General features: G+C 49.6%; 2 protein-coding genes across 9 annotated transcripts in view; one reads left to right on the forward strand and one right to left on the reverse strand.

The window, feature by feature from the left end:
- The window catches only part of LOC307188525 (uncharacterized protein), a 79,824-nt gene extending 62,258 nt beyond the window's left edge, over positions 1-17,566 (reverse strand). For 5 of the 6 annotated variants that reach the window (XM_079925765.1, XM_079925764.1, XM_079925762.1 and 2 more), the window contains exons 1-5: positions 17,299-17,566; positions 16,771-16,933; positions 15,401-15,512; positions 5,879-5,980; positions 4,572-4,731 (exon numbers count right to left, since the gene is read on the reverse strand). In XM_079925765.1, coding sequence (XP_079781891.1) covers positions 4,572-4,731; positions 5,879-5,980; positions 15,401-15,454 — 316 coding nt within the window. In that variant the 5' untranslated portion in view covers positions 15,455-15,512; positions 16,771-16,933; positions 17,299-17,566. The remainder of the gene's footprint in view (positions 1-4,571; positions 4,732-5,878; positions 5,981-15,400; positions 15,513-16,770; positions 16,934-17,298) is intronic. The other variant, XR_013828966.1, reaches the window with a different exon arrangement.
- Positions 17,567-17,679: 113 nt separating this feature from the next.
- Positions 17,680-21,460, forward strand: LOC307189314 (uncharacterized protein). 3 transcript variants are annotated; one of them, XM_079927304.1, is made up of 5 exons: positions 17,680-17,729; positions 19,656-19,794; positions 19,947-20,014; positions 20,428-20,677; positions 21,105-21,460. In XM_079927304.1, exons 1-4 carry the CDS (start codon positions 17,716-17,718, stop codon positions 20,627-20,629), a joined length of 423 nt encoding a protein of 140 aa, XP_079783430.1. In that variant the 5' UTR covers positions 17,680-17,715; the 3' UTR covers positions 20,630-20,677; positions 21,105-21,460. The 3 variants fall into 3 exon arrangements, with proteins under 3 accessions (XP_079783430.1, XP_079783429.1, XP_079783431.1); XM_079927303.1 differs by having other exon boundaries at positions 17,683-19,298; XM_079927305.1 differs by lacking the exon at positions 20,428-20,677 and having other exon boundaries at positions 17,683-19,298.
- The last annotated feature ends 5,983 nt before the right edge of the window (positions 21,461-27,443 follow it).

A 27,443-nucleotide genomic window follows, 5' to 3' on the forward strand; every position in this document is an offset into this window, starting at 1 on the left:
GACACGGATAAACACTGAAGACATTATGCTGAGTGAAATAAGCCAGACACAAAAGGACACATATTGTACAGTTCCACTTGTATGACGTACTTAAGTCAAATTCATAGCGACACGAAGCAGAATGCCGATTCCCAGGGGCTGGGGGTGGGGAATGGGGAGTTAGTGTTTAACCGGGACAGAATTTCAGTTTGGGAAGATGAAAAAGTTCTGGAAATGGAGAGCAGTGATGGTCATACAACAATCGGAATGTACTTAATGCCACTTAAAATTGGTTAAAATGATAAATTTTACGTTATATGTATTTTACCACAATTAAAACAAAACAAAACTCACTCAGTGGCAGAGGAGACCTTGAAAGCAAGTCTTTTCTGCCCTGAGGCCCATAAAAAGATTCCTAGGCTGGGAGAAGCGGCAAGGGAGGCCAGGAGGAGAGGCAGGCAGTGATGGGTTTCTGAGAAAGGCCCTGCTCGCTGTTCTTGGGGAATGGTCAAAACCTTCACAGATCTCAGAAGGGGAAACTTGGACCACGCTTCCTGGTACAGCCCTGAGAATGGCAAGAATTTGGAAGAGGGACAAATATGGCTCTGTGCCATGTCTTGGGCACCCCAGGTCTTAGCCTCACAAAATCCCCAGGCCCCAGTGAGTGTACGAGCAGAAGAACAACTGCTGAGTGCCCAAGAGTGGTGGGGAAGTGGCAGAAAGAGGCACAGGAGCTGAGGGCAGGCAGAGGGAGCTGAAGCAACCTCACAGGATTGAATTTATGACCATGAACAGCCCAGGCTGATGGGCAACTCAGTGTCCCCCGAGCACACAGACACTATGGAGGATCAGATGAGTCCCTCCAGTGCTTGGCTCTGTGTAAGCCTCCCCGGAATCTGCGTGTGACACCAGAAACCGAGAAAGGTCTTGAAGTGACTGAATGAGGGTTTGAAACAGAACCACAGTTGCACCACAAGGTTACATTTATTGCAGCTGAACCTCCAGCCCCACATGCAAAGCCATCCTCACTCCCTCCAGCTCTCTAAAGGTTACGGAGCCACTGGGGGCCTTCAGCAGAACATCCTAATTTTCCACTTGTATGAGGACCTCCACCATTAGTGAGTTCAATCGCTATCACTGTGCTTTTCCTCTGTTCACAAAATGTTTCTGCAACGTTTTGGGTGGAGGTGCTTCAGCAGAGCACCCCCAGCCCTTGTCCAAGGCAGCACAGCCCGCCCGGAAGCAGTTTTCCACTGTAGGTGCCTATTTTCTATTTGGGCATGGAGCAAGGAAGTGAGCTGAATGAGTATGATTAAGCTCCTGGCCTGCGATGCTCCCCACATGGTCTTGCTTTTGTTTTTCTTTAAAGGAATGATGTTAAACCCTAGTGGCTCCCCCAAACACCTGGATTTTAGTATCTGAAAATTTAAGATAATTACCAAAACATAATTCCTAATTAATATAGCTTTCATCTGCTCATATCAATTTAATATTATTCCCAGTGTTAATTTCAAGTTCTAAATACAGTCTCCTGTAACAGGCAGCTCACATAGAATCCCATCTCTTCATTTCACTAATTCTACTGCAGATAAGTGTTCCCTTGGCTATTCAGGCAAATCCTTGTAATCCTGGGAATGTGGTCGTTAAGTAACTAACCTCTGGTTGGAAAAAACAAATACCAGTCCTGGTCTTCATCACATTTCGATCCTCTATGGAGCCCAGGTTTGGGCAGTTTCCAGTTTTCTGTGTCTCGAGACTTCAGTTGCCTGTAAGGCTTCTGAATTCTGTCCTCCCGGCATGTCTGCTGTGGGGCGTCTCACAGCGCTAGCTCAGCCCACCCCGGCACACTCTCAGGCTTGCTCCCTCTCCCTCGCCCTCTCACCCTGGGAATTAAAGGTATGTGCTCTGCAGTCTCAGTAACCTGGCTTTTAAGTGAGACCACAGTACAAAATAATAAATGAGATTTTAAACAATGTTTGAAGTGGGTGCAAGCCACACTGTAGGTTTCCAGACGGATATTCTTGCAGAAGCCATTGTGGAAGATGACAAAAGGCAAATGAATCACAGATGAGGGCGAAACAAAAATGAAGTAAGGAAAATGAACAGACACAGATTTTAGAAGTGATTTTCTATTCCTAATTAGGCTTGATACACCATGCTTGGTTACTAGTATGTCTTCATTCATGTCTTTCGACCTTCTTAAAAAAAGAAACAAAGAAGTTACTTCAAGGGACCCCCCGTTTCAGTTCCGGTGTGTGGCTCAATACATTTACGGCCAGAGTCCGGCAGCCATCACACACCTGCAGTAATGCCCGCCTTCTTGGTCACGGGGTGCTGCCTGGATCTCATTTCATTACTCAGGACAATATGACATTCATGTCCACAGCACTCTATGTTGCTCCAGGTCTGAACACGGGCATGGAGTAACCATAAAAGGAATGGATAAGGGGACTACAACACATAGCTCTGGGAACCCACTGACGGCCAATTTACTAGCCCAGGTAGGCACGACCACTGTAAGCTAGAATAGTACCCCAAATGACAAAGACAGGAGCAAGAGAATGAATAATTACCTAATGGCTGACTGCAGACGCTGATTTGTTTTCATACTTTTAGGCTGAATATACCAGCTTGATGAAAGCTTTGAAAAACCAAGTATAATTCTTTATTAAAATAAAAAGCACAGTGAGTTATGCTTTTAAAAAAGATTAACTTTAGGGAACTAGATATTTTCATGGCTCCACTGATGACATGCTAATTGACAAAGGGAAAATGCATCTGGCGAGTTCAGCAAGCTGGGGCTGCAACTAGTCTGCTTATTTTAACCAGTCTACGTTCCTATCTGGATGTATGTGTAGAATATGCAAATCAAATAAAATACTTATATTTTACTGTATACATCTGAGTTAAATTGTCCAGATTTGGTTGTCAAAAGTTGACTTTGGAAACTGCTAAAATCCACTTCCGATAATAATGAGGTGATTATCAATTGGGCATGATGAAAACAGCACAGGATTGGGAGCTGTGACACCTATGTGAGAGCCCACTCTCCTATGCTTGTATACTCAACAAACAGTCCTTAGTGTCTTTGGACCTCAATTTCCTTGCTTAAATATGCCAATGGTTAGAATAAAGACTCTTAACTTGGGTTGAAAGGGTCCATGAATCCCCTGAAATTAAACTATTTCATGTGTATTAGTGTAGAGCCTTTCTCTGAGGAGAGGTATGGTAGATTAGACACACAAGCAGCAACAATTCTCATCTAAAGGTATTATGTGATTCCCTGTCCCTGGGTATGTGGTGGCCTTGCAACTTGCCCTGACCAACAGGATGAGGCAGAAGTGATAAGTGATGTTATGTGACTTCTAAACCTTGACCTTGCTGCTTCCGCCCTCGTTCTCCTGGAAGGCTGCCCACCATGTAAACAAGCCCTGGCACCCCAGCTGGCAGCCAGCAACAACCATTGGGCATGTGGCTGAGGAGGTCCTGGACCATCCAGTCTCAGTTAAGCTAAGGATGACTGAAGCTGCCTGAGGGATCCCAGATGAAACCAGCCAGCTGGGCCCAGGAAAACAGAATTGTGAGCAAATTAATAGTAGCTGCTTTAAGCCACTAAGTTCTGGAGTGGTCAGTTACACTGTATTATTTAACTATTCCAAGAGTGTATTAAGCTTTTATCGAATTCTCAAGGGTTATGACTTTCTGAATTTGAATTAGATTATTTCAAAGGTTATGCTTCCTTGTCTCTGCTCTCTTTGTTAATTATGTCATAGGTATAATTTAACGTGGCAGTCTTGCATTCAAACTGCATTTTAAAGTAAATTTTAGAATTTTTGAACTGAAGAATCAGCAGGTCATTGAGTCTACAGTTCAAAGACATTTTCTACTTCCCTCTTAAAAAAAAATGTGGAACAGTCCTCAGGCACATCTTACAATCTTCATATTTTTAATGATCAAAGCAATTTCATCTGAAAATTCTATTAATATTTCGGTTTGTTATTTCCAGACCAATGTTTCAACTTATTTAGGACAGCGAGCATTTGCTCCTAAGTGATCTTATTCTTCAATCCCTCTTACCAAACTTTGTCCCATCCTTTCTAAAGTGTAACATAGAGTCTGAGGGAGTGGTCACCTTGTATCTTTACTACTGACATAACATGGATGAAACGCCATCCCAGCCATGCATGGATTCTACACTTGCTTTTGTTTCTGACAGCCCTCTTCATCATTGGGAATGTTAGCCTCCTTCTGGATTTAGTCTTTCTGACTCTTTTCTCACATGTTCTTGGCAGTTTTTTTATATCCATCCTTGTTTTCCCAGATCATCATTCACACTTTACATACACCATTTAAAAATATATCTGATCTCAACAAACAGCTTCCTGCACAAAGAGAGTAAATCTTCTTGGCTACCTCCTTCCTTTTTCTTCTTCTCCTCCCCACCCCGACCCACCCTCGCTTTGGACCATTTACAACTGTAGCATCAGAAGTTCATTTTGAGGACTCTCCCCTGATTCTTTTTGGAATCTCAGACCAGGGGGTCAAAGTCAAGCTTTTATAATTTCCTGAGATAATTAAAAACTCAAACTAACCGACTGTATGTCTGGCAGTGACCACATCTCTCTGGAATTTTCTGATGGCCAGGTGGCCCTCTTCCAGGATTCCTGTCACTTCTGATTTTCCGTGCAGAGCCTCTGAGGTGGCCAGAATTAGAAGCAGGGTGTTAATCCTCTTCATCACTTCCTCTCCCTTCTGAAAGATGAAATTATCATGTGGGTTAGCGATTCTCAACCTGGCTGCACGCTGGAATCACTAGGGGGCGGGGGCACTTAACAAACAAATAAACTAAAGTCTGGGGCCCTACCCTGAGAGATTCTGCTCTCAGGGTAGAATGGGTGGAGCCTGCCTATCCATTTTTTAAAAAAGAAGTCTGGGATTATTCTAACGTGCAGCCGGGGCTGAGAGCACTAATTGAGGTAAATCATGAATTTATCAGAGGTTCTGAGTTTAGAAAATGAGACATCTGGCAGATGCCAGGATAGCTGAAGCCCCCATCATTGAGAGTCCGAATGCTTCTCTTCCCTAATCCATTAATTTTTAACACAGGCAATCTAGTTCTAGCATGTCTATACAGGACAATGACAACCAGACTATGATATTACTTTCTGATTGCTGATATTAATCTCAACACAGCTCTAACATCTTTAAACAAGATGAAGCTAGACAGCAAAAAGTCCTTTGAAAAGTTCAGAAAATAGTTGGGGACAGTAGCTTTTCTGAAATTCAAATAAAGATGAGCTACACTGCTGTGGATGGTTTTCCTTATTAGTTAAGAGAGTAGTTTGACAAAGGAAGTGTATTGCAAATGAAAAAATAAAGCAAAATTTTTTTCTCCTTCTTTGATCAATTTTCAGGATGCTAATTCTGTGTTAGTCAAAAGGCAATTGAGATGTCAAATACATTATATTTTTGAAAAAATCTCTCACCATACATCACATATATTACATACTTAGGCTTTAAAATTTTTTTAAAAAATTCTAATTGTTATTATCACCAAGTATGCAAATGCAACTTTTCATGAGGCTATTACTCTTTCACAATGGAAACGGCCTTGTTTCTAGTTAGTGGCAGAACTGATTTTGGTGTCATTCGCAGAAGTAGGCTAAGTGTCAGCCAAGCTGGGATGCTGAGGCGTGAACAGCAAATCAATTCTGAAGGAGCATCTTTTCAAAGGACCTACTGAGGGCACAGCTGCATCTTGGCGACCACAGCACACGCTGGGATGGCACAAGCATGATTACGCCAAGTAGGTGGTGTTAGACACTAGAGGCAGGCAGGGAAATTCAGCCTCCTATGAACTAGAGATGACCAGGGGAGAGCAGTTTTCCTGAATGCTTACTGCAGGAATAGAAGCTGTAGAGTCTAGCTCTAACCTGTTCCAAGTTAGCTGTGTAGAAACTGCTTTCTGCGGACAGAAGTCCAGAGGTATGCTCTGTAGAATCTAAAAACAGAAAGGATGAGCAATATTCTCATGCTGAAATACTGCAACTGCTTTCAATCAAGCAGGCCCTTTTGGAATCACATGCATTTTGTCAATATTTCAGTTTTGCAAACATTTTGCAATATGGTATCATCTGACAAACTCTCAACAATGTATATTTCCACTTTCTAAAGAAAGCACATGTAGAAAATGGTGTCAAATAACATGAAAGGGTGTGTTTTGAAACTGTGGACACTAAGAAAACTAGTGTTGCTTCTCTTTCCAACTCTAACTCATGCCACATTGAGCTAGGATTACAGGAGGTGAAAATAATGCATGAGAAGATGGTGGAATGAAAAAGAAATCTTGACAAAACAAGACAGAGCTAACAGCATAGTGAAAGCAACTGCTACAGGGTTTCCTAAAATTGGTGCATGTAACTCAGACCGAGAGTTATTTTAACATCTCTCTCATTTTACTTAGACATACCCAAATACACACAAATATTTCACCATCTACTGCCAAATATCAACAATGAAAACGATGTATACTTTTGTTCTGTAACAGGGCAAGAACTGCAGATACATGCATAAGTGTTTACAGAAGTTTTAAAAACTCTTAAGTTATATTTCTCCTCCTACCGAAATTGTACAGTCTTTCTAAACAACTCTATTGACTTTCCTGGAGAAAAGAGAAGATTCCCACTGCTTCAAATTAAGGTCCACATATTAGCAGAGGAATTACTGGTTATGACCAATGGAAGACAGATTGGCTGTTCCTTCAATTAGAAGTATGTACATTCACTTTATAAATAGTTTGCCATTGGGAGGCAAGCACTTCAGATCTCAGGTGTGTATCCATGATTAATTTTTCCACCTCTTTCCTTAGTAGGACAGGAAAAAACATACTTAGTACCCTAATGTTTTGATTTTGCAAGGAATATAACCAACCTCCCGATTTCATGGTAAACCAGGAGGCCTTCCTACTTTGGCACAGTTCAGCCAGGACTGCACAAATGACTGGGATCAAAAGAAGACATTCTGCTTCTTCACTTGAACTGAGTGTGAATTAATTTAAAATGTCAAACTTGATTTCAATAAAAGAGACTTGAAAAACAATACTGTTTGGTTAAGAAAGAGGTTAATGAGGAAAATGTAATCCCCACTCAAATGCCATTGGAATGCAAAGCCACATTTATTTGCATGTGTGGTAGCTGTAAAAGGTCCAAGGAATTTTGTTTTCAGTGTTTTGAATTGTTTATAATGTATTCTCTTTTTATTCCATCTACTAACAATTCCCAGAAATGATGGAAATCAAAAGATGGAAAAACATAATGGCACTTGGATTCTAAGAAAATTACCAGTTGCAACATCTGCTCTAGCCACAGTTCATGAAGCAGGTGATTATGGAGACAATAAAGAAAAATGTTATTAAGTCAGTAAAAATCCCTTGAACCTTGCCAATTCTGTGATAGCGCCTTGAAGTCTGACACTCCAAAACAGTCCATGAAAAATTTTGCAACAAAATTTTCACTACTAATGATGCTCATTTGCAAGCACAGAGTTCAGATATTCCAGGCTGTGGGACATAAAACACACTGTACAATTTCTTTGACCTTGTTACGTTTTATTAAAGCATTTACCAAAGTGTCAAATAAAACAAATCTATTATTTAAAAATCAACCCTGGAAAGTCATTGGCTTTTCAACAGACGAGTTTTTCATCGCACTTTTAAGTATTTTTCCGCACATTTCAGGGCCAGGAACTGCTTCATTAAGAGCACTGGGTTTCAAAACAATGCCATTTCCCCAGGATCAGCAGCCAGAGCAGAGCACTGTGCTGGGAGCACCGGCCATCAGTTAACGAGGAGCCAGGCCCTCGCAGACTTGGCAGAAAGTCTGCCCTGTTAATGTTCAGGCCACAGTTCACCTACTATGGAGCTGCTGCTCTATCGGTTAGGATTACCGTTGCTTAAAGTTTTATTTAATGCCTTGATCCATCACTTGAATGGCCTCCTTAGGCTTTCAAATATGGAAGAATGAAAATGAGACAAGAATTAACGTTTTTATGGCCTCTCCTAATATTTCTATTTCCAGAAAATTCTTTCAGATACAGAGAGTGATACAATTCTACAGTGATGAAATCCCTTCAGAAACCTCTCCTATTTCCCTCCCCCGAAGTTTTCAGGGGACAGGACCACCTGTAGAGTAACTCCCTGCACCCCTTCCTGACCTTGCCCGTTGGTGCATTTGGAAGAACCACCAGCCTTTTTGGACTAAACCTGGGCTGGGGTGAGAGGTGCAATGTATTAGGCCTCTAAAGTCCCAACCACTTCACAGAAATCAATAAACTAATACAGAATTAATACTTTTTGAAAGTTTTAGCACCATGTCCCTCCTGGGTTCCTGCAGCCAGTCATCACTGCGGCGCTGCCTCTATCTACATCATTGCTGGCGTGTAGCAAGAGGGACTGAAGACCAAGTGCAGACCAAGGGCAGTCATTTCCACTCCCACTTCATTGGCCAGAGCAAGTTCACATGATCACACCCAAGTGCAGCAGACGTCTCCTCCTGCAGGGAGGGGTACCGCGCCCAAGAGCAGTGAGACCAGAGCAACCAAGTCCTCCTGGACAACAATCAGTAAGGGACATATATTCAGTCTTGTCTCTGCTCAGGAAGAACTGCTGAGCCAGAGAATCAGCTCCGGAATAAGAGCTGCAGTTCAGGGCGTTAAGGTGGGGCCAGGCAGCAAGGCAGACGGAGGAAGTGGCCCCGGAGTCTAGCCACAGTCCGCCACTGTGGCCGGGATCGGCAGCGCCCATCCAGCACTGCGTTCACACTGAGCCAGGCTGACTTGCTCAAGTCACTTGCTGTTCAGTCTCGGGCTGGAAACCAAAAACTCGCTCTCTTCCCTTAACTAGGGTAAAGGCTCACTGGGAGTGAATGCCCAGAAATCAGAGCACAGGACAGGACAATATTCAATTAACTAACAAAATGGGCAGAGCAGACAGTCATGGAGCCCTAGCAAAAACGTGTGCCTACACTCTCAAAAAAATTGCTGGTTTTCCTGCTTTGCTGCAAAATCCAGAGAGGGAAGCTGGGAGAAGGGAGGCTTTGTGGTGAGAGAGGCAGAACAAGCTGCAGGTTTCAGGACAGCAGGCAAGCTCTCCTGGCCCTGGCTCATCACCCCCAAAGGTCCCCCCGCCCAGGACGGTCACCTCACCAGCTGCAGGGTCTACGCCATACTCTATGCCCAGACCGTCCTCTCCCAATGTCAGTCAGGGCTCAATACAGGAAACGGAAAACACCCCAGATCTTTCAAGCTCAGAGGGATTTAATACAAGCTATCACATGGAAGGGCTGGAGGAGCAGCCGTGAGAGCCCCCATACCCTCTAAGCTGGGGACCAGGCAGTGGGCCATGGGATGCAGCCACTGCCCACACTCATGCCTTCCAGAGCCTTCTTGGGCACCTACACAGCTGAGGAAAGACAGCGTCCTCCTCTTTTCTGCCTTTCAAATCTTATGTGACTGCATTTCATTATCAGAACCTGCCCTGCATCCTGCCTCTGGCTGCAGAAGTTACTGGGAATTCTAGCTTGTGTACCCCAGGCCCTGCAGCACAAGGAGTTCCATCGGCAAGAGCATGGCTCTCCTCCAGGGACAGGCAACCACAGTCCTCAGTGGCTGCCAAGAGTAAGGTGCCCTGGACCCCTCCTCTCCTGAGTCCCCTCAAGATGGAGAGTCCCCAAACTAACCAGTCAGAGCCGCTGTTACTGAGTCACCCTCCTCCAGATGTGATCCCCTGGCAGCCTTGACTGTCAGGGGACTGCCTTGGGGTAGGGGCAGGCAGCCTTCATGGAATTAAGGTGGTATTAAGGCCAAGATCTTAGGAGGGCTCTCCTCTTGCCCTGCCAGTCACCTTCTCCCCCAACACCCTTCTCAAAACAGACCGCTGGTTCTCAAGGTCTGGTCCTGGGCCAGCAGCACCGGCATCACTTGGGAATGTGTTAGAAACGCACCCCAGCCTGGGTGCATCAAAGCTGGCGGGTGGTAGAGCCAAGCAATCTGTAGCTTAACAAGCCCTCTGGCTGATTCTGCTGCACGCCAAAGTTTGAGAACCCCTGCAGTTGGGAATTAGACATTTCTGGAACAAGAGAAAGTGGAAACAATGCCCACCTGATTACTAAGGGTGAACATGGCATACATCTCAGCAGAGGTCTGGTCAGGCTAAGATGGAGCCTGGGCTAGGTCCATTGCCCCAAAGTCCAAATCTACGTCTCCTTTCCCTCTGGTTGACCACGTGGGACAGGGTCAAAGCAATGACCAGCGTGTTTGCAGGGGAAGAGAGAGAAGGGAGGCCATACCCAGTCTGGATCTGGCTCAGGTAACCAATCCCAGTATCTGGAGTGGAAAAAAGACAGGCCTGGCTGACATTCCTGAGGACAGGCTCCTATACCAGGAAATAGGAGCAAAAGCCAAAGGGAGCCATCGACTCTTAAAACAAAAAACCTACCCCTCTAGTAAACACGGTTTAACCAAAGTCTTGTAGTATCTGCTCCCCTTAGACACTGGGGCAGAGAGGAAGATGAGGGACAGAAGCATTCCTCGTGCCCCGTGTCAATCCCTGAGCTCCTAAATTGGTCTAAGACTATTCTACCTGCCCCTGCTAAGATAAGCTAAGACAAAGATTCCCCGTTCCAAGACTTCTGACTCCAGCTGCCCCTCCCCCTGCACACCCAGGTTGAAGAAGCAGAATTCTTCTTTGGACTTTGCTGCAGAGGTTCTGTTCCCATCTTCCTGTTGCCACCTTCCTCTCTGAGGCCTGGGGCTCCATCTCATTCTTCCATGCCCATCTTTTTCCCGGGGTCTGAGGCCTGATGTGATCTCTTATCAAGCATTACTTTTGTAACCAGGAAAGAACCCACTGTGCTGAGATTTTAAAAACTGAATACCCACCTCCCGATCTCATTTCCCTGAGGGTCATGCTCAGTGTCAGGTCTACAAGGGGGCATATACCCTCTAGTTCACTGCAGAGCACCAGGAGGCGGCAGGAGCCCCAACCCTGCACCCCGAACTTCAAGAGCGTAACATGGATGGGAACCTTGTTAGATTTTTCTACAACCATAGCTTTCAAACTTCTTTTTACTGTAATCCATGATAAGAAATACATTTTGCACTGCGACTCAGTACACACGTATATATACACGAGAAGAAAGACTTATGAAAGAATATCCTTAACATCCTTCTAATATTTTCTATTCCACTTTTAAAATGCTAGTCAAATCCCATGTTACTGAGTTACTAATGGTTGGCAACCTGTGGTATGAAAAACACTGAAGTCCACACTGTAATAAACTCACCAGCGGCACCCCAGAGAAGGCAGCATTAATAGCACACTCTCATTGTGACCAGCATTGCTGAGAGCTCTATGTGTTTGTATGTGTGTTACTGTCATTTCAATTAAAATCCTAAAATCGCTACACGCCATAATTCCAACGCTATGCTCCTAGTATTCCAACAAATACAAAAAAATTACTTTTACTGGATTCATCTTAACTTCGAATTTGGTGATGATTTGAAACAGCAGCACGTGTGGATGGCTAAACTCTCATTACCAGATAAGCAGTTATTTTCTAAGTTTCAACAAACATTTTTGTTCAATGTAGTTTGGTTTAAATCAAGTAAATGGATATAATCGCATAATCGAGTTTCTCTCTTCTCCCTGTTAAATAAAAGCAGTTCAAAGACTGGAAACATTTCAAGGATAAAAAACAGAGTTTGAAAGCTGAAACGTGTGCCTTTCCTAATAGATTCAGACCCTCAGCTGTCATATGAGGGCAGCTGGAAGCCCTCCTTTCACAGCTGGGCCAGTTCTGCCTCTTTCGGACCTGCACCGACTCTGTCCCTCATCTCAGGTAGGCCCAGCACACGACACCGGGGCCTCTCCTGTCCCCGCAGTGCGGGCCCGCGCGTCATCTGCAACGCAGACAGGCAGACACAGGATGTTGGCAGATTGGAACAGGCTTGCCCCGCTCCGCGCCCTCCTTCCCCAAATCAAAACCCACCGAAAACACCGCAAAGAGCCAGGAAACCTCATGGCGTTAATTGCTTCCATTCCCCAAGCTGCATGTGGCACACAGGACACCTCGTATCCCTCCAGGGGTGCGCAGGGGAGGGCGGAGGGTGCAGGGAGGGAGCGCCAGCCCGGCCCACCCTTCCTCCCGGCTCTGCGCCCTGGGCTCGGGCCTGGCTTGAGGGTTGGCGCCACCTGGCTTTTTCGAGGAGAGGCAGAAGGTCGAGTAAGTGGGCGAGGTGCTACGGGCACTGCGGAGGGAAGGCGCCCCCCCCTTCAAAGCCCTGGGGCGGCCGGGCAGTTGGCAACCGCGCACCGCGGAAGGACAGGCAATTACCCTCCGGGGAACCGAAAACCAAGGAATTTCCCTCGCTACTGATGTTAGAAGAGCAGATTCCACATTTAGGGCAGGCCCGAAGCGCAGAAATAACTGTGGCAACTCAAAGCATTATCAGCACTGGTCAATTTACGCCTTGATGGGCTCTGGCTGGTTTTACCGGATCAGCTATTTTGCGCAAACTTCCTACACTGACCTGCGGGAAAAGAAAGGAGACAGGAGAAGGGGCTCTGATCTCCACGCAGGTGCAGCACTGGAAAGGGGGCAGCTTGTTAAAGGAACCCCCTGTGCCTGGGTTTGTTCACATGCAAAATGGGGAAAACCACATGTTCAGTAACTGCTACAAGTGACCTTTGTGAAAATAAAACTAAAGCCCACCGGGAGGTGCTTTCGACGTTACAGCTTTAGTAGAAAAGTACAATCACAGTCGTAATAAAAATGGTAATGGACTCTAACACCCATTCAGAGCTCTATAAATCTGCACTGTTTGTGTGCATGGATGTGAGGAACTCACAGAAGGACAATGGAGGACACTACTACTAACCTGAACTAGTTATCTAAAGTAATTACCTATCCACCTATTTCAGCTGGCCTTTTAAAGGGGGGAGGATCTAGAGAAAGGTACGTTTGGAAGCTGCTTTTCCATGTAACCATGAAGGTGCACCAACAGACACATGGATGCATGTAACAGGCACACATTACGTGCGTGAATGGAAATGTGTACATGCACGGGAAATGTGGGTTTGCATTTATTATAATAATGACTCAGGTACGGTGCTACACAGTTTACTGGAGACTTTGCCATTCACTTTTCATTTAACCCTCACAACATTAGGGGGCGTCATTAATCCCCACTTTACAGGTGAAAAAACTGCAGTTCAGAAAAAAATAACTTGCCCCAAATCTTGATGATGAGAAGCTATATTACCAAAGATATTCATTCTAATTCTGGGCCATTCTCATATTCAGCAAACACGTGATGGACACCCACTGTATGCCAGTAAAGCATTGTGGCCACAAAGATTAAAGACCTATTCTACTGCCTTCGGGAACTCACACCTAGTGGAAAAGAGAAATGACACGCCTGTAGAATATAAACTGTAGTCAGCCTGAGCCCAAAAAGAGCAGACACCCAGGTGGAATCTTGAAGGACAAGGAGAATGACATCCTTCTACCTTATGGATGAGGAGGAAGGTGTGCAGCAGGCAGAGGGACAACACGTGCAGAGACATGAAGGCAAAAGAAACTGGGCTCTTCAGCACAGTTCAGCAGAGCCAGGGCTCAGCGTGTGTGAAGGGAAAGTGGTGAGAACGGAGATGTTATGTGAGGAGCATCACATGCTCGCATTTGGGTTTTCCTGAAGTCTATGCAGAGTGAATGAAAGATTTAGAGTAGGGGCATGACATGATCAAACTGCATTATATAAAGATGACACCGGCTGCTGGGAGCACAGACTGGAGAGCACACTGGCAGTAGGAGCAATAATGGAATGACGCAAACTCAGTACCTGTCATCACTGAGGCAGGAGGTAGAGAGGGTGGATTTGAAAGATAATAGGAGGACCTGGGGGGAGTTGCCAGGTTATGGCCTAGCTCCTGACTGATGGTGGTGCCATTCATAGAGCCTAGGAGAACAGACTATGAGTGTGCAACAGGGACTAAAAACACATTCCGTTCTGAGCGTGACGAGTTTTCAAAATCTAAGTACATCTACTTAGGACGTGAAAATGTCCTCCAGCAAGGGGTGGGATATTTGGGTCTAGCACTCCTAGAAGAGGTCTGAATTGTAGAAAAATATGCCATCAACGTCAAGTGAAACCATAGAATGGCTAATAAAAACAATAACGGTAATAACGATAATCATTGCTAACATGCATCTAGTACTTACTACATACGTAGCACTGTGAAAAGCACGTTTAGTAGATTTTCTCATTTAATCCTTATAACCATCTCAGGAAGTATTTGGATTGACTATAGCCCAGGGAGAGGTTTTCATATAGGAAGAGAAATGGTCCAGAACAGGACCCTGAGGATGAGGTTTAGGAGGAATGGGCAGAGAGCTCTTTGTACTCTATTGCACAGCTAGAGTTGCAACGAACACCTTACATAATCGCCCAGATTCAAAGGTGGAAGGTGGGTATCCTTGCTCCGGTCCTACCTAGGGCAACAGCTTGGAGTGGCTGTCTGGGCTGGGTGGCCCATTGCCACAGGCCTAAGCTCCCTGCTGAGGGAGACCCCCTCAGCCCTGGTGCTATGTGGGGTTCTTTTAGCCTCCAAGTTGTCAAGGTCCCCCAGCCTGCAGGTGAGAGAGGAAGAGGCTGCTTCAGTGCAGAGAAACTGCCTGTTGCGCTACACACCCATGGGAAACACATTACAACTGTTCCTCTGAAACACTCTGGATTCCAGCCAGGCAGCATCAACAGGCTCATCAAGGTCGACCAAGACAGGAGAAAGCACCCACACTTAACATCCAACATGGCAGACAGTTCCCCACATCCTTATCTCACATCAAGAAGGTGCTTCCCCAAAGCAAGCAAGAGCAGCTTTACCATCTTACTATTAATGCTGGATAATTGCTTTGTTAGCTCTTCCACCTGCACCCAATGTTGATAATTTGGGAGTGTGTTGTGTGAGGGAAAAGGATCAGTGAAATATTAGTCTGAACACTGGCTTTACTTTATAAATTTGTTAATTATTGTTTTGCCTCTTTATTAAGTTTGATCATGGATTTCTACCTCTAAAGAGACTCTAAAGACATGTGAGACTTGTGGCTGTATCCTCATTAGAGGACCTGTAACCTTGGCCCAAAGCTCCTTGTGGGCTCACAGTCCACACAATAGAGCAGGAATGTTTAAAGAAGCGTAGCACAAGTGACACGGTGCTGACTTCGAGTTTTGCCTTAAATTTGTACTCCTGAATCCAAGACTATTATGTTCTGGTCTGGGTATTGCTGTTCTGAATGAGAAGTGGGGTGAGGAATGTGGATGGCTGGGTGGTAGAAGGAAATATCCTAGAGACTTGACCCATGCTCACCTGGCCCGTCTCTCCAATAATTTTCACAGAGTATGGCACTGAGCAAGAAGCCATCCTGGGCTCTCTAGCTGTGCGACCGGGGGAAATCAGCTCTCTGGGCTCGTGTGCTCATCTGCAAGAAGAAGGGGCAGAAGCAGCTCTAAAGAACTATGCAGGTTTAACATTCATTGATTAACTTATTAACTTAATACATGAATAAGCAGGGTGTCGGTGTTGGCTCTGTTGCTTCTTCATCTGGTAGGGGTAAGGGACTCACTGTATGTTGATACATACAACAGCATCAGAGAATATAAAAACAGAAATTGGGTTTGTGAACCAATAGATTACCAGGATTAAAAATTAATAACATAAGTACATGCGTATGCATACACACAAATATATAATGCACACATATAATAAAAATTAAAAACGTGTATATAGAGAGAGAAATAAATCCAGAGAAATTGACTGGTCGGGACATGCAGCAGGTTGATGGCAAAGCCAGGTGTAAAATCCAGATTTTCTAACTGCTTGTCAGGTAAGTTGCCCACCGGTCTGGGTATATAAGCCACATAAGTCACCAGACACTGGAAGATTTGATGAGATTCATGTTTAACCAGCTCCATGTGCGGCGGTGTTTCCTTCCCCCACTATCATCAGTAGCGCATTAGAAAAAGCTGCATGTTCTGGCGACGGCATGGATCTTTTGTTAAATGGGAGCCCCCAAGAATTTACTCCTACCTTTAATACTAACCCTACGTGTAAATGTGCTGAAGGAGAATAGCCTGAGATCATTTTTCAGAGGAGACAGCAATCCATTTAACAGAAGTGGCGAGAAGAGACGAAATGATCCAGCTTGTCCTTCCACTGAGGGCTGTGAGGGGCAGTGAGCTCTTAGGCATCAGCCTGGGAGAGAGAGCACTTCCCCAGCTCCATCCTAGCCTATGCCCTGGGCTAGTAACTACCTAGTTAGGGCCCAGTTCACCTTCCAGGAAGTTCAGAAGTTGAACCTAGATCATTTTAATGACCCCTCACATTCTGAGATTTCACCTTGAGAAATAAATTCCTGAAGCAAACCGCCTGAACTTTGAGCCAACTGTCCCTTGCCTCTCTCTGCTAGGTTATTTAAAGAACTGCGATACCGATCTCCTACTGTTTAGCAGTAATAATGATTTTAACATAACTGTTAATGAGGAAGAGAAGCTTTGCACCTAAATCTTGTTTAGACTGAAGTAAAAAGTAAACTGAAGCCAGGTTTGCAGGCTTTTCCTTCCCTTCAATATTCATTAACTATTGAAGAGCCCTGACCTAAGGAGAGCAAGGCGCTGAGGCCTGAGGACTCAGCTGGTGTAACGTGACATTAAGGGCTCGCTTACCAGCAGGAAACTTACCTGCTTTTGCAGGTAAAATGCCAGAAGCGACCTGGCGCTTCTGCTCTGGGTCCCGGGCGAGTCACGGCTCTGCGGTCCCCCAGCCCCTTCCCGGGTGAGCATCACATCCCGAAAGGTCGTGGATCGCCTTGCAGCCTCCTCGCGAGCCCGTGGCTCCCTCCCACTGGGGGAGAAAACAAGAAAAGCCTGGGGTGAGGGCGGAGCGGGGATGGACAAAAAGGTAAGGAAGAAAATCCTGCGAAACATGTTTTGGCAGGTCCGGCATTCGGAGACCGCCATGTGCGCTCCATATTGCGCAGCTCCGGTCTTTGATGTTTTTCCTGAAAGTAGAGACATTATTCTTTCTCCAACCGCGCCTGAGCCCCACAGACAGGAAAACAGCGAGGCCAGGGTGCGGGCCCCCAGTAGGCCGGCCACGTGGACCGAGGTGCTGTCCCGACGCTCGCGGCCCCGCGCTCTCCCGTCGCGGACACCGGCCCGGCTGGCCCCGAGGCGTCCTGCCCACGGCGGTTAAGAGTTAGGAGTTACCTCAGGACCCTCGGCTCTTTGGAGTTTACCGAATGGCCCCCCACGGGCCCACTGTCAAATCCTCCTTCCCTTTGCCTCCCTCTACCCGTGGCCGGACGGCACGGCGGACTTCCGAGGACTCTAAATCCGCTCGGGCTCCTCCCGGGAACGGGGAGGTAACGGCCGCCAACAGCCGCCAACGGCCGGCACCCAGAAGCGGGAAAGCCCCCGCTGCCGGGCGGGAGGGCGGCGCGGACGCGGTCGCAGGTCTCGCGCGACGCGAGGCTTCGACAACCCCGGCGCCTCGCAAGTGGGCGGGGCGGGAAGGGCTAGCCCGCGAGAGCAGCGACGTCGGAGCTCCCGCCGCTTCCGGGTCTCCACGAGCTCTTCCGGGGTGCGCACCACGCGGACGGAGTCGGCGTCTGTGGGTAGCTACAAATGCGTAAGGGAAGGTTAGCGCCGAAAAAGAGCTGTAACAACTTTAGCCGACGGTAACGTCCGGGTGGGGGACAGCAGGACCCTTCCAGTTAGTCACGATCAAGCTCCAGTGCTCAAGCAAGTCAGCGTCTGCTCTCCGCCCGCCCAGAGAAGCGGAATCCAGGAAGCGGGGGATCAGGGCGCGATCTCAGCATCCCCGCCCCCACCCGTGGTAGCGAGTACTCGGGCACGGCCCGGGCGCCCCATTAGCTAGCGTAAATTCACTGGGCGCAGAAGACACGGCTTTTCTGCACTCTGGCCTCCGGGAAGGTGTCTGCTCCTGGTTGTCTGGAGTGAGGCTGGTCTGAGTGTGAATTCGGTCGGGCGGGCTCAGCTCACCTCGAGCCTCGAGGGTCAGGAGATGAACACTGTCGGCAGAAGTCATAATGATGCCCTGTCCGTTCAATGGGTCAGCTGAAGCAGGCTCCCTCGTGTTTGGTCAATGTGTTGAAAGTGGGAGTAGATCCTCCTGAGGTGATCTCCTTTGTGAGCCTGAAATTAACTGGACACACCTGGCGCCTTTACTTACAGTTGCTCTCAAACAATTGCTCCTTTTCCTTCAGAGCATCCGTCTGTCAACCAGGATCAGTTGTCTCAGGGCCTACTGTGTGCTCAGATCTTGACCAGCCCCTTCTGGGGATACCAGGCCACAGAAGGCCAGGTTCCTGCCCGTGAACCTGGCTCAGAACTTGGGAGTTAGCGCGTTAGTGGAAGAAAGGGAGGGGGCCCATTAAGATTACTTATTTTGTTGCACTTTTTTTCTGGAATGACTCAAAGTCACCCGGAGAAGAATATAATATTGCACGCCTGGCCTTAGGCTCGGCTTCCTTTTTCTGACCCTTTCTCAACCCGGCTTTCCCTCCTCAGGAGATTTGGAATTCCCCCTGCGGAGGGTGGGTGGGGAAAGAGCCAGCCCAGGTAAGTATGGGAGCCACATGGTATCGGGAATGGACAAAAGGAAATCATCGCCAAATGCAACCAGGCAGGTGGGGGTAGATTGAAGCAGAAAGGGAATAGGAAATGTGAATAACCCCCAAGGCAGCAGACTCCGGTGGTGAGGTGTGAGAAACAGTCAACATTTGGAGCTCTGGAGTCAGAAGATTTTTGGCAGCTGTTAGATAACTTCCTGATCTGCAGTAAAGTTCACGTGACCCAGAGGAAGTTTCCGCAATTCCGTTGCCTGGCTACCTTCCTCCCTTTCCAAGTCTGCAAGCTTAAGAGATTTTACTGGGTCCCAGTTGAATGGTGGTGCTGGCCAAATACGAGCCCAGGAAGGAGTCCTGACCTCCTACAGGGGCAGCCCCAATCTCACTCACCTGTTGCCTACCCAGCTCTCAACTGCAAGGTGACATAGAAGCCCCCGTTTCCAGCCGCCAACCTGTCGGTTCCGGACACTCCACAAACGGTCCAAACTGAATATTTTTTTTTTCTATTTATGTATAGTTCCAAGAGTCTTCCACTGCCCCGGCACCCTCCTGCCCCATCAGCAGGAGGAACGCGATTTTCCATAATTAGGGCGTGACCAGTATGGAAATATATGCAAGGTGTTTAACTCTCCTTAGTGAAAAAATTTTAAAGGGATCCTGGCCCGCAATGCAGGATTCCCTGGGAAGCAGCGCTCAGTTAGCGGGGCGCAGCACCCGCCAATCCTGAACCCTTCTCTGCGTGGGTGAAGGCGGAGGAGGGGCTGAGGAGCCCAGGCCCACGCGGCTCCCTACGGCCCAAATCCCTGGGTTCTTCCAGGGCCAGTGCAGTTGTCGCCTCTTGGTCCCTGCGGCCAGCTGGCCCTCGCATCGTTCCCACTCCCAGGCCCCCTAGTCACGCACGTGGGTCCTGGCCCGCCCGGCAGGTGGATAGGAGCTCTTGCTCCACGGGCATCGCGAGTCCGGGTTTTTGCGCAGGTTCCGGCCAGCTTGGAGGGATCATCCTCCGGGGCGTTCTAATGTGGGCTTTCCAGACGTGCAGCGAGAGGGTTATAGAACAGGCTGGAGAGCAGTCGCAAGAAAGCAAGGATCAGACCTCGCCCGCCGGTCGGAGAATGTAAGTTACGGGGCAAGGCGCTTGTGAGACCCAAGGGAAGAACCTGGAGACCCCAGAGTCGCGGGTCGGGGGAGGGAGGCCGTTGCTTAGGAAGCCACACCTCGCGGTGGGAAGAGGGGATGGCAGTTCCGTCACGTTTCCCGCGTTTCTAGGAAGAAAGTGCGGTGATTTCCCCGAAGATGAATAAATACGCAGCGATGAGGATCACCAGGGCTAGGAGGTAGGAACTTTCAAACCCTTATTGGGCATATGTCCCCATTTTTCAAACGCGAAAACAACCCCGGCGAGGCCAAGTCGCTGGCTCAAGATCATAAAGCCAGTAAGTCCAGAAGCCAGGATCCAGCCCAGGTGCACCTGGCCCCGAAATGCATTAAGGCATTTGCCACTCAGCCTCTGGCAAGGGGCTCAATCTGGATCGTCGCTACATTCCTGATTCTACAAGAGTCGCAGATCTGTCCGAACTCTTGAATGCTTTGGGGGGCGGGGGGCGGTGTCATCCTTAGCAAAGGAGAGATTTACTTTAAACCTGCCTCTTGGAGGAAGTGGGGGGGGGTAGTAAGTCTTCTTATGTATGCCAGGTCCGCCGACCATAAGCACGGTGTGGTCGAATTGTTTCACGTAGCTGCCTTCCAGCCCCGCACCACTGCACACTCAGCAGCTCACAGCCCGCCGCCGTCGTGCGCCTCTCCGCCGGCACGGAGTGATACCGAAGCAGCAGCTGGGGACGTTGTCGCTGGTGCCAGCCCCACTCACAGCCACCGCGCAGAGCGCAGCTGCACTGGCGTGCTCGCTTGGAGCCATTTATTTTTGGTCTTGGCTTAAGAAATCATCCTGACCATGAATAACTGTAATAAGATCACTCTGGCCCCAGCTGTCCGGAACGGTGAGCAGCCCAGAGGCTCCCCTGGGACGGCCGGCGCGGGCACCCCTCCGGTACCTGGTCGGTGAGGGCCTCGCCCGGACCTGCCCGCACCACCCCCCTCGGGGCTTCCCCCCCACCACCAGGCCGCGACCCCAGCTTTCCTACCACCGCCCGTGGGCAGAGCCCTCCAGGAAGCCAGCCGCGCTGGAAAGCGCCCTTCCCACGCAAAGAACCCCAGAGATACTGAGCAAGGGAACTGCGCGCTAGAAACCGCGTGGAGAAACGCAGCGAAGTGGAGACAAACAAGCTTTAACTCGGGTTGTTGGAAACGCAGGCAGAATTCCGAAAGCCCTTCGATTTTTGTGCACAATTGTTTTCCTTTTGCTTTCCCTCTCTTACTACAGTTTCTGGTTCTTTTCATCTCCTTCTTGAATTTCTTGATTTTTAGAGTTTCCAGACTGCCAGAATCCCTGACAGGCGAGGAGATATCACTTCCGGGTCGCGGCATCCTGCTTGGAGGCGGGAAGATCAAGTTCAACTCAAATTGGCAACCTAGTCTCAGTCTCTGCTCAGCCTCTTGGACTTGGGGTTCCTAAAGTTGAGTGTGGCCCACCAGCCACAAGTAGGGGCAGAAACTATACCAGAGGATGATAGAGGAGAAATACACCAGCGCACTGCGGCTTTCTAACTTGGTTTGTACTTGTCTATCAGCCTTGTTTGTCACCAGAGTCAGATCATCAATCATTGTTTATTAAACGCAATGGTGGGATAGAGGGGTTACTTACTAATTGGCGTTTAGGAAATCATCATAGTCACTCCCTCTCTCCCACTCCCCCCATGACTGTAAAATGAATTAATATACCCTGCAGGGTTAAAAAATAAGGACCACTCATTTGGCTGCCTCTAAGCTTGGAACACTGCTCCAGGGGAAATGAGGGTCCAGAGCTCTTAGATTAACCAGAAGTTCAGGAACTGCCCCAGAACTTCCCCACCGTGCCCAAAGGGAAGAGAGGGCTCAACAGGGATGAGTATGGCTGCAGGGACTCTTTAAAACAATTTGTCCTGTGTGCACCTGGAGTCGCTACTGTGTGCAGCAGACTGCCCTGAGGAGAAGGATGTGGGTTCCTGCTCCATGATTCTTCCTGCCCAGGCTTATCATCAGGAGAGTAAAGAAAGAGGGAAAGGAGAAAGTAACTAGAGGATGGAGAGGATCTGGGCTGGGACTGTCTTTGTCGGAGAAGAGGAAACAAAAAGAAATGCTTCCCTAAGCAACTCCCAATCCACAGTTGCCTCCTGCCACAGGCCCGCACACCCTCCTCCCTTGCCTTCTGGCTTTGCCTTTTCTCTCTCGCTCTCTCATCCTACCTTCCGCACAACGCCTCAAATCCAAACTCTAGGCATTTTCTCAAGCAGTGACCAGACCGCCTCTCTGTAGATGGAAGGGGAGTCCAGGACACCACGAGGCAATGAGTGCTGGGAGGTGGAGGGACGCAAGTAACAATGTTTGGGAGCTGGAGCTCCTGGGGTTTCACTGCCAAAAGTTGACACGTGGGTTTCCAGAGCCCCACGGTCAAGTCCTCCCCCCAGCTTAGGGGTGGGTGGTCCCTTTTGCTCACTGGACAGACTCTAACCTCTGGCCCTGACAAGTGGAGAAAGGGCAGAGGTGGCCCTTGGAAGTTAGGAACCGTGTTAATCCCTTCCCAGGCCTCCCCAGGCTGAAGGGGAGAGCTCTGGATTCAGTTGAGATATTAGTGGTAAAGCAGAAACAAGTCCAGTGAATTTGAGTTTAAATCTTCTCAATGCCGGTGTGGTGGGGCAAGAAAAGTGACACTGAGGGACATGTGTGGTGGACTCTGGGCTCCCCTGGCTGAGTAAGGGAGTCTGGTAACTTTGGCTCTCATGGGTATTTTGGAGGAATAGGTATAAAGGCCCTACAGCTTGTACAGTGCCCAAAGCTTCAAGTCCCTGCTCCCGAAGTTCCCATGGCCTCAATCACCCTCTAGGAGTGCATGTTAGAGGCCCATGGAAGGCAGCTCAACTCCCTCTCAAGGTCACCGGGAGACCTGGCCAGGCTGCAGGACCCCTCAGTGTGTCATCAGCTCCCAGGATATTGCTAGAAGCACAGCATGGTAGTGAGGGCACCTGGAGTTTGTTTGCAGGCACAGATTTGTGGCTCTGGCCAGGTCCCTCCTCTCTGCACTTCAGCTTCCTTGCAGTCACACAGGGTTTGGAAATACTCCTCTTACAGTTTGTGAAGATTAAACAATATGCAGCCTGCAAAACGCTCCACACATAACAGGCTCTCCTTAGTAGTTAGTTCCTCCCCTCACCCCACCCACCCCGTCTCCCTAGGTAGAGGGCAGGCAGATTTCATTACCCCCCTTGATGGAAGAACTGAGGTGGGGTCCTGGAGGAGAGGCAGAGAATCACTCTTACCTTCCCTTAACTTTTCAGATTGAAGCCCCAGGGCCACTGGCCTCAGTCCTGCTCAGGTGGCAAACCAGGCCCTTCCCGGCTCCGCAGCACCCTATAGGAACGCAGGCTCAGGAGAGGGCTGGGACCATGATCTTCACCGCGCCAATCAGGGTCCAGTGCACTGTACCTGGACTCTGAGACCCCTGCAGCCCTCTGTCTGGGAGCGAGTGCCACTCAACAGAGTGCACTCAACAGCCAAAGAGCTAGCGACTCTTGGTGCGGGGAGCTGTGGCTTCCACGCCGGCCTGACTTGCTTTCTCCTCTGCTCTGAGGCGCTCCTGCCTGGGCGCTTGGCTCTAACTCCTCTACCCCAGTGCCCAGATGCTACGCCTTGGGTCCGGTGCTCCTGAAGGGAAGGCAGGACTTACGATGCAGGCCAGGTCCTACTTCTTGTCTTGCTGGAGGCCCGGAGCGAGGCCTTGTTCATTGAAAAATCGCCCGTTTAGTCACACATAATTTACCAAAAGTCGGGACAGTCCCCGCAGGCTTTTTGTTCCCACAACCGCTCCCTCCACCCTGCTTGAAGGCCAGGGTTAAGACCTCCTCCACACCTGTGCGCCTCTACCCAGGAGCCACCACCGGCACCGCCTTCCTGGGGTCTGGAGATAGATCCCAGGAGAGGAGAGAAGAAGGAAGCCAACGAGGCCTCATGCTGAGAAGGCCGGCATTGTTCCCATCACCAAGAGAAGGCCGGTGAAGGCCGTGGTCCTTGGAGGGCTGGCTTGGTGCATGGAAGTATTTAGCAGGTCCAGTGCTATCACTGCCTAACAGGGTGTGAAAAGTAATATGAATGTGAAATACTGTGGGAAAACGGAGAGTTTCCTAAGCAGGCAGCGAGGCCCCTCTGCGGCCTGGCCTGCAAGGCCCAGAGCCTCGGCTGCCCCACACGTGGCGCCAGGAGGCACTGCTGCGGGCAGGGACCGCAAAGGGGACTTGGGGGGAGGGAGGAGGGACCGGAGCGGGCGTAGGGTGCGCATCGAGACGTCGGGAGGGGCCGGGGGAGGGCAAGCTGACAGCACCCCGGGGAACCTGGGTAAAGCACCCACTCGTGACCGCCCAGGTTGACACAGGACAGCTTCACTACCTCCGCCCTAAATGTACAGAGGAAGACCTGGGGTTTTAAAATAGATAACCATAGGTTAGGTTAGTAAACAAGATTTTACTGATTTTATGAGACAACCTATCCATCCACTGGGTAGAGATGCCAGGAGGTATGCGGGTGCTTTCTGCAGGAGGTGGATGGAGGTGAAAAGGCGAGGTCTTACTTGACTGATGCAAATTTCTCCAATCGATTCCAGATCTACAGCACATAAACCCGACCAGCGTTCCCACACGGTGCCCTGCAGACAAGGACCCGTCCTCACGGCCTGACCATAACCCCTACGCCCGACCCACAGAGGCCTTCGGACTCTCCCAGCTCCCAGGCCTCCCCAATCCCTAACTGTCTGACGCCCGAACCACGGGCCGGCCTCACCGGGAGCCAGGCCACGGGCCGAGCCCCCGCGCGGCGTCGGCGCCCAGGCACCTTCTCCTCGGGCGAGGGCAGGGCCCTCCAGCGAGGCCTGGAGAAAGCCCGGGGCTGGGGTCTGCCTGCAGAGCCTAGAGCTACATCCCCTCCCCACGCCACCCCCTGCCCCGAGCCGGGTTCCGGACCGACGCAACGCGACCGGTCTGGTCTGGCTGGAGCAGCATCGCGGCCCGGGAGGCCGAGGTGCAGAAGGCTCCCTTTGGCCAGGTGTCCCTGCGTCGTCAGGCGCCTCGTCAGTTTGGAAACGCTCGTACCGCTCGCTCCCGTTTTCTGTTTTCGGGGCCTCGTGCAGGGCGAGACAGCCAGCCTCGCTCTATCAACCTTTCCCAGACAGGACTGCAGTGGAGCCGCGGGGTGACGGCGCGGGCGGTGGCAGACGGTACAGGTTTGGAGACAGACCCGCAGCTCACTATTCTGAAGCACGAGGACTGAGCGTATTCACGAGGGGGTGTCCGCGGTCGCCCTGGTTAGCTCCTGCAAACAGCTCCACGTTCGGAGGGTAAACCCGAGCTCCAGGACCCGGCGTTGGCAGGGGCGCGGACGCAAGCGGAGGGGAGGTGGACGCGGGCGCGCGCTTGGAGGACCGGGGGCGCGCTCACGCGACGGGAGGGTGGGGCAGCTGGGCCGGGGCCGCGACCCTGGGAACCCGGAGCTCGCCGGGCCCCAGCCTCCGGATTCTGTCCTGGAAGCCCGAGCCTCGCGAGTCCCGCCCCGCGGCGAGTGCGCGGCCGAGAGCGAGGCGAGTCCCACGGCCCCGGCCTCCTCCCCGGTATCCCCAAGCCTGCCGGCGCCGCGCCGCGAGCCTGCCTTCCCCGTGAGCTCACTTCCTCCCCGGCGGCTCCCGGAACCGCTCCCGGCCGGCGCGCGGACCTGGGCCGCTGGGCCTGCTCCGAGCTCCTGAGCTCTGCTCGGGCTGAAGTCAGCGAGCTACGAGGGGGTTGGCCGGGAGGAGAGGAGAAGTCGAAACTTCTGGAAAGAGAGGAAACGGCTTCATTCGTGGCCCAACTCAGAGCGCGGGCCGAGGCCGCCCGCTGCCCCTGACTCGGCCCGGAAGCCTCTCTCCGTCCTTCTTTCTTTCTTTTTATTCTTTTCTTCTTTCTCCTCCGCCCCTGGTCCCCTAGTTTCTCCTTTAGTTTTAACCTGTGTTTTAAAAACTCATAGGCAGGCACGTTAAAAAAGTAATTTCGCATGTTAAAAGTCGGCAGCGGCGGAGGGAGAATTACAGATAGGCTTGGATTTAATTAGCTGGTAATTCTCCTCTCCTGCCCCCTTAATTAAACGGAGATTCTAGTGGTGCTTCAGGGCCCACAAGCGACTATGACAAGCATATTTTACCTTGACATTAAAATGCTGTCCCCGGGGCGTAATCCAAGACCGGGCTCCATTTATTCGGATTTCGAACGTGAGCTCTGAGGCCTGAACACTGCTCCCCAGCCCTGGAAGGATGGCTTGTGGGCGCTGTTTAGTTTCTCTGCTGATTTTTCATTTTGTCCGGTTCTGCTTCTGAGGCTTCAGGAAGGACTGCCCATGGCTCCCAAGGACTCTCAGTATCCAACCGGACCGCCTCCAGCCTCAGACCCCACCGAGACCCACGCCCAGAGAATGAAAGAATATTTTTAAAAGCGTGAATGTGGGCAGAACCAAGAGCCACCTCTTGGTTCCGCCACGCAGAGGGGAGCCCGAACAGAATCTTCAGGCGGGACAGCTGACCGCATCTGGCGGCGGTGCGGGTGGACTGTTTCCCTGTAGAATCCAGCAGCCCGGTTTCGTGTTTCGTGACCGCGCCATGTCTCTCCTCCCGCGCTCTTCTCTCCCCCACCTCGCCTTTCTCTGTCGCAGTGATCGACCAGCCTCCCTTCCTCTGGGATTCCCTACGAATCGTTACTAGTCCCCTGGCCCGACCACAGCCCCTCTCCGGCCCAGGGGTGCAGCCGCCCGGAGCCCGGTACCCTCCTGACAACTTCCAGGCTCTAAGAGAATCGCGTGTCCGTGTTGTCAGCAGGTCCACCAGCGCTTTTGATGAGAGCTGCTTCGCTTTTGGAAACATCACTCCCTCTTTTTTCCCAAGACAGAAGAATTTCTTCTCCTGGACTGGCTTAAACACAGACACACGGACACAGACAGACAGACACACACACATGACAAAGTATCTGTGTTGTGAAAACATCAGCATCTAACAGCTGTCTTGGAGTCCAGTAAAGACTTTCAAGAAATATGAAGATAGGCCTCCAGTAACCCACCCCCAGATTATCATTTCTCTGGCAACCTTTCTTCCCTCCTGGTCCTCTACATCATTTTTTTTTCCTTCAAAACTTTTCCTACCACCACCACCTCCTTATTTATACCTTCATCTTTCTTAAAGGAGAGATCCCTGGAAATAACTATCTAAGGAGAGCAGAGGAACCCACCACCCCCAGTTTCACTCATTAGTGGCACATGCTGGCCAGGAACCAGCAGCATCTTTGAGTCTGAGTCTTCTCATCTGTAAGAAGGGGTTAGAACTCCCAAGACCCATTTCCATTCTTAAATGCTATACTGTTAAGACAAAACTTTTTTCTGTATTTCTGAACGATTGAAGATTTTATATATATATATATATATATATATATATATATATATATATATAATGCATACACACATATTCCAATAATGTCCTGTGTCAAGAAGAGGAGGACATTTTAAACTTCTGCCAGTGTCCTCTTTGGCCCTCCCAGACCAGCCTTCCCTGCAGGCATGAAAAGACCCTCAGGGTGGAGAACACCAGGGGTAGGTCTCCTGATCACA

The sequence above is a fragment of the Stenella coeruleoalba genome, assembly GCF_951394435.1.
Source record: "Stenella coeruleoalba genome assembly, chromosome: 7".
Classification (NCBI taxonomy): Eukaryota; Metazoa; Chordata; class Mammalia; order Artiodactyla; family Delphinidae; genus Stenella; species Stenella coeruleoalba.

Excerpts from the sequence above, each read along its gene's own strand:
- LOC307189314 (XM_079927303.1), top strand. Across the intron at positions 19,795-19,946 it reads TCGCCCGCCGGTCGGAGAAT|GAAGAAAGTGCGGTGATTTC; the intron begins GTAAGTTACGGG and ends CCGCGTTTCTAG. Across the intron at positions 20,015-20,427 it reads AGGATCACCAGGGCTAGGAG|CCCCGCACCACTGCACACTC; the intron begins GTAGGAACTTTC and ends GCTGCCTTCCAG.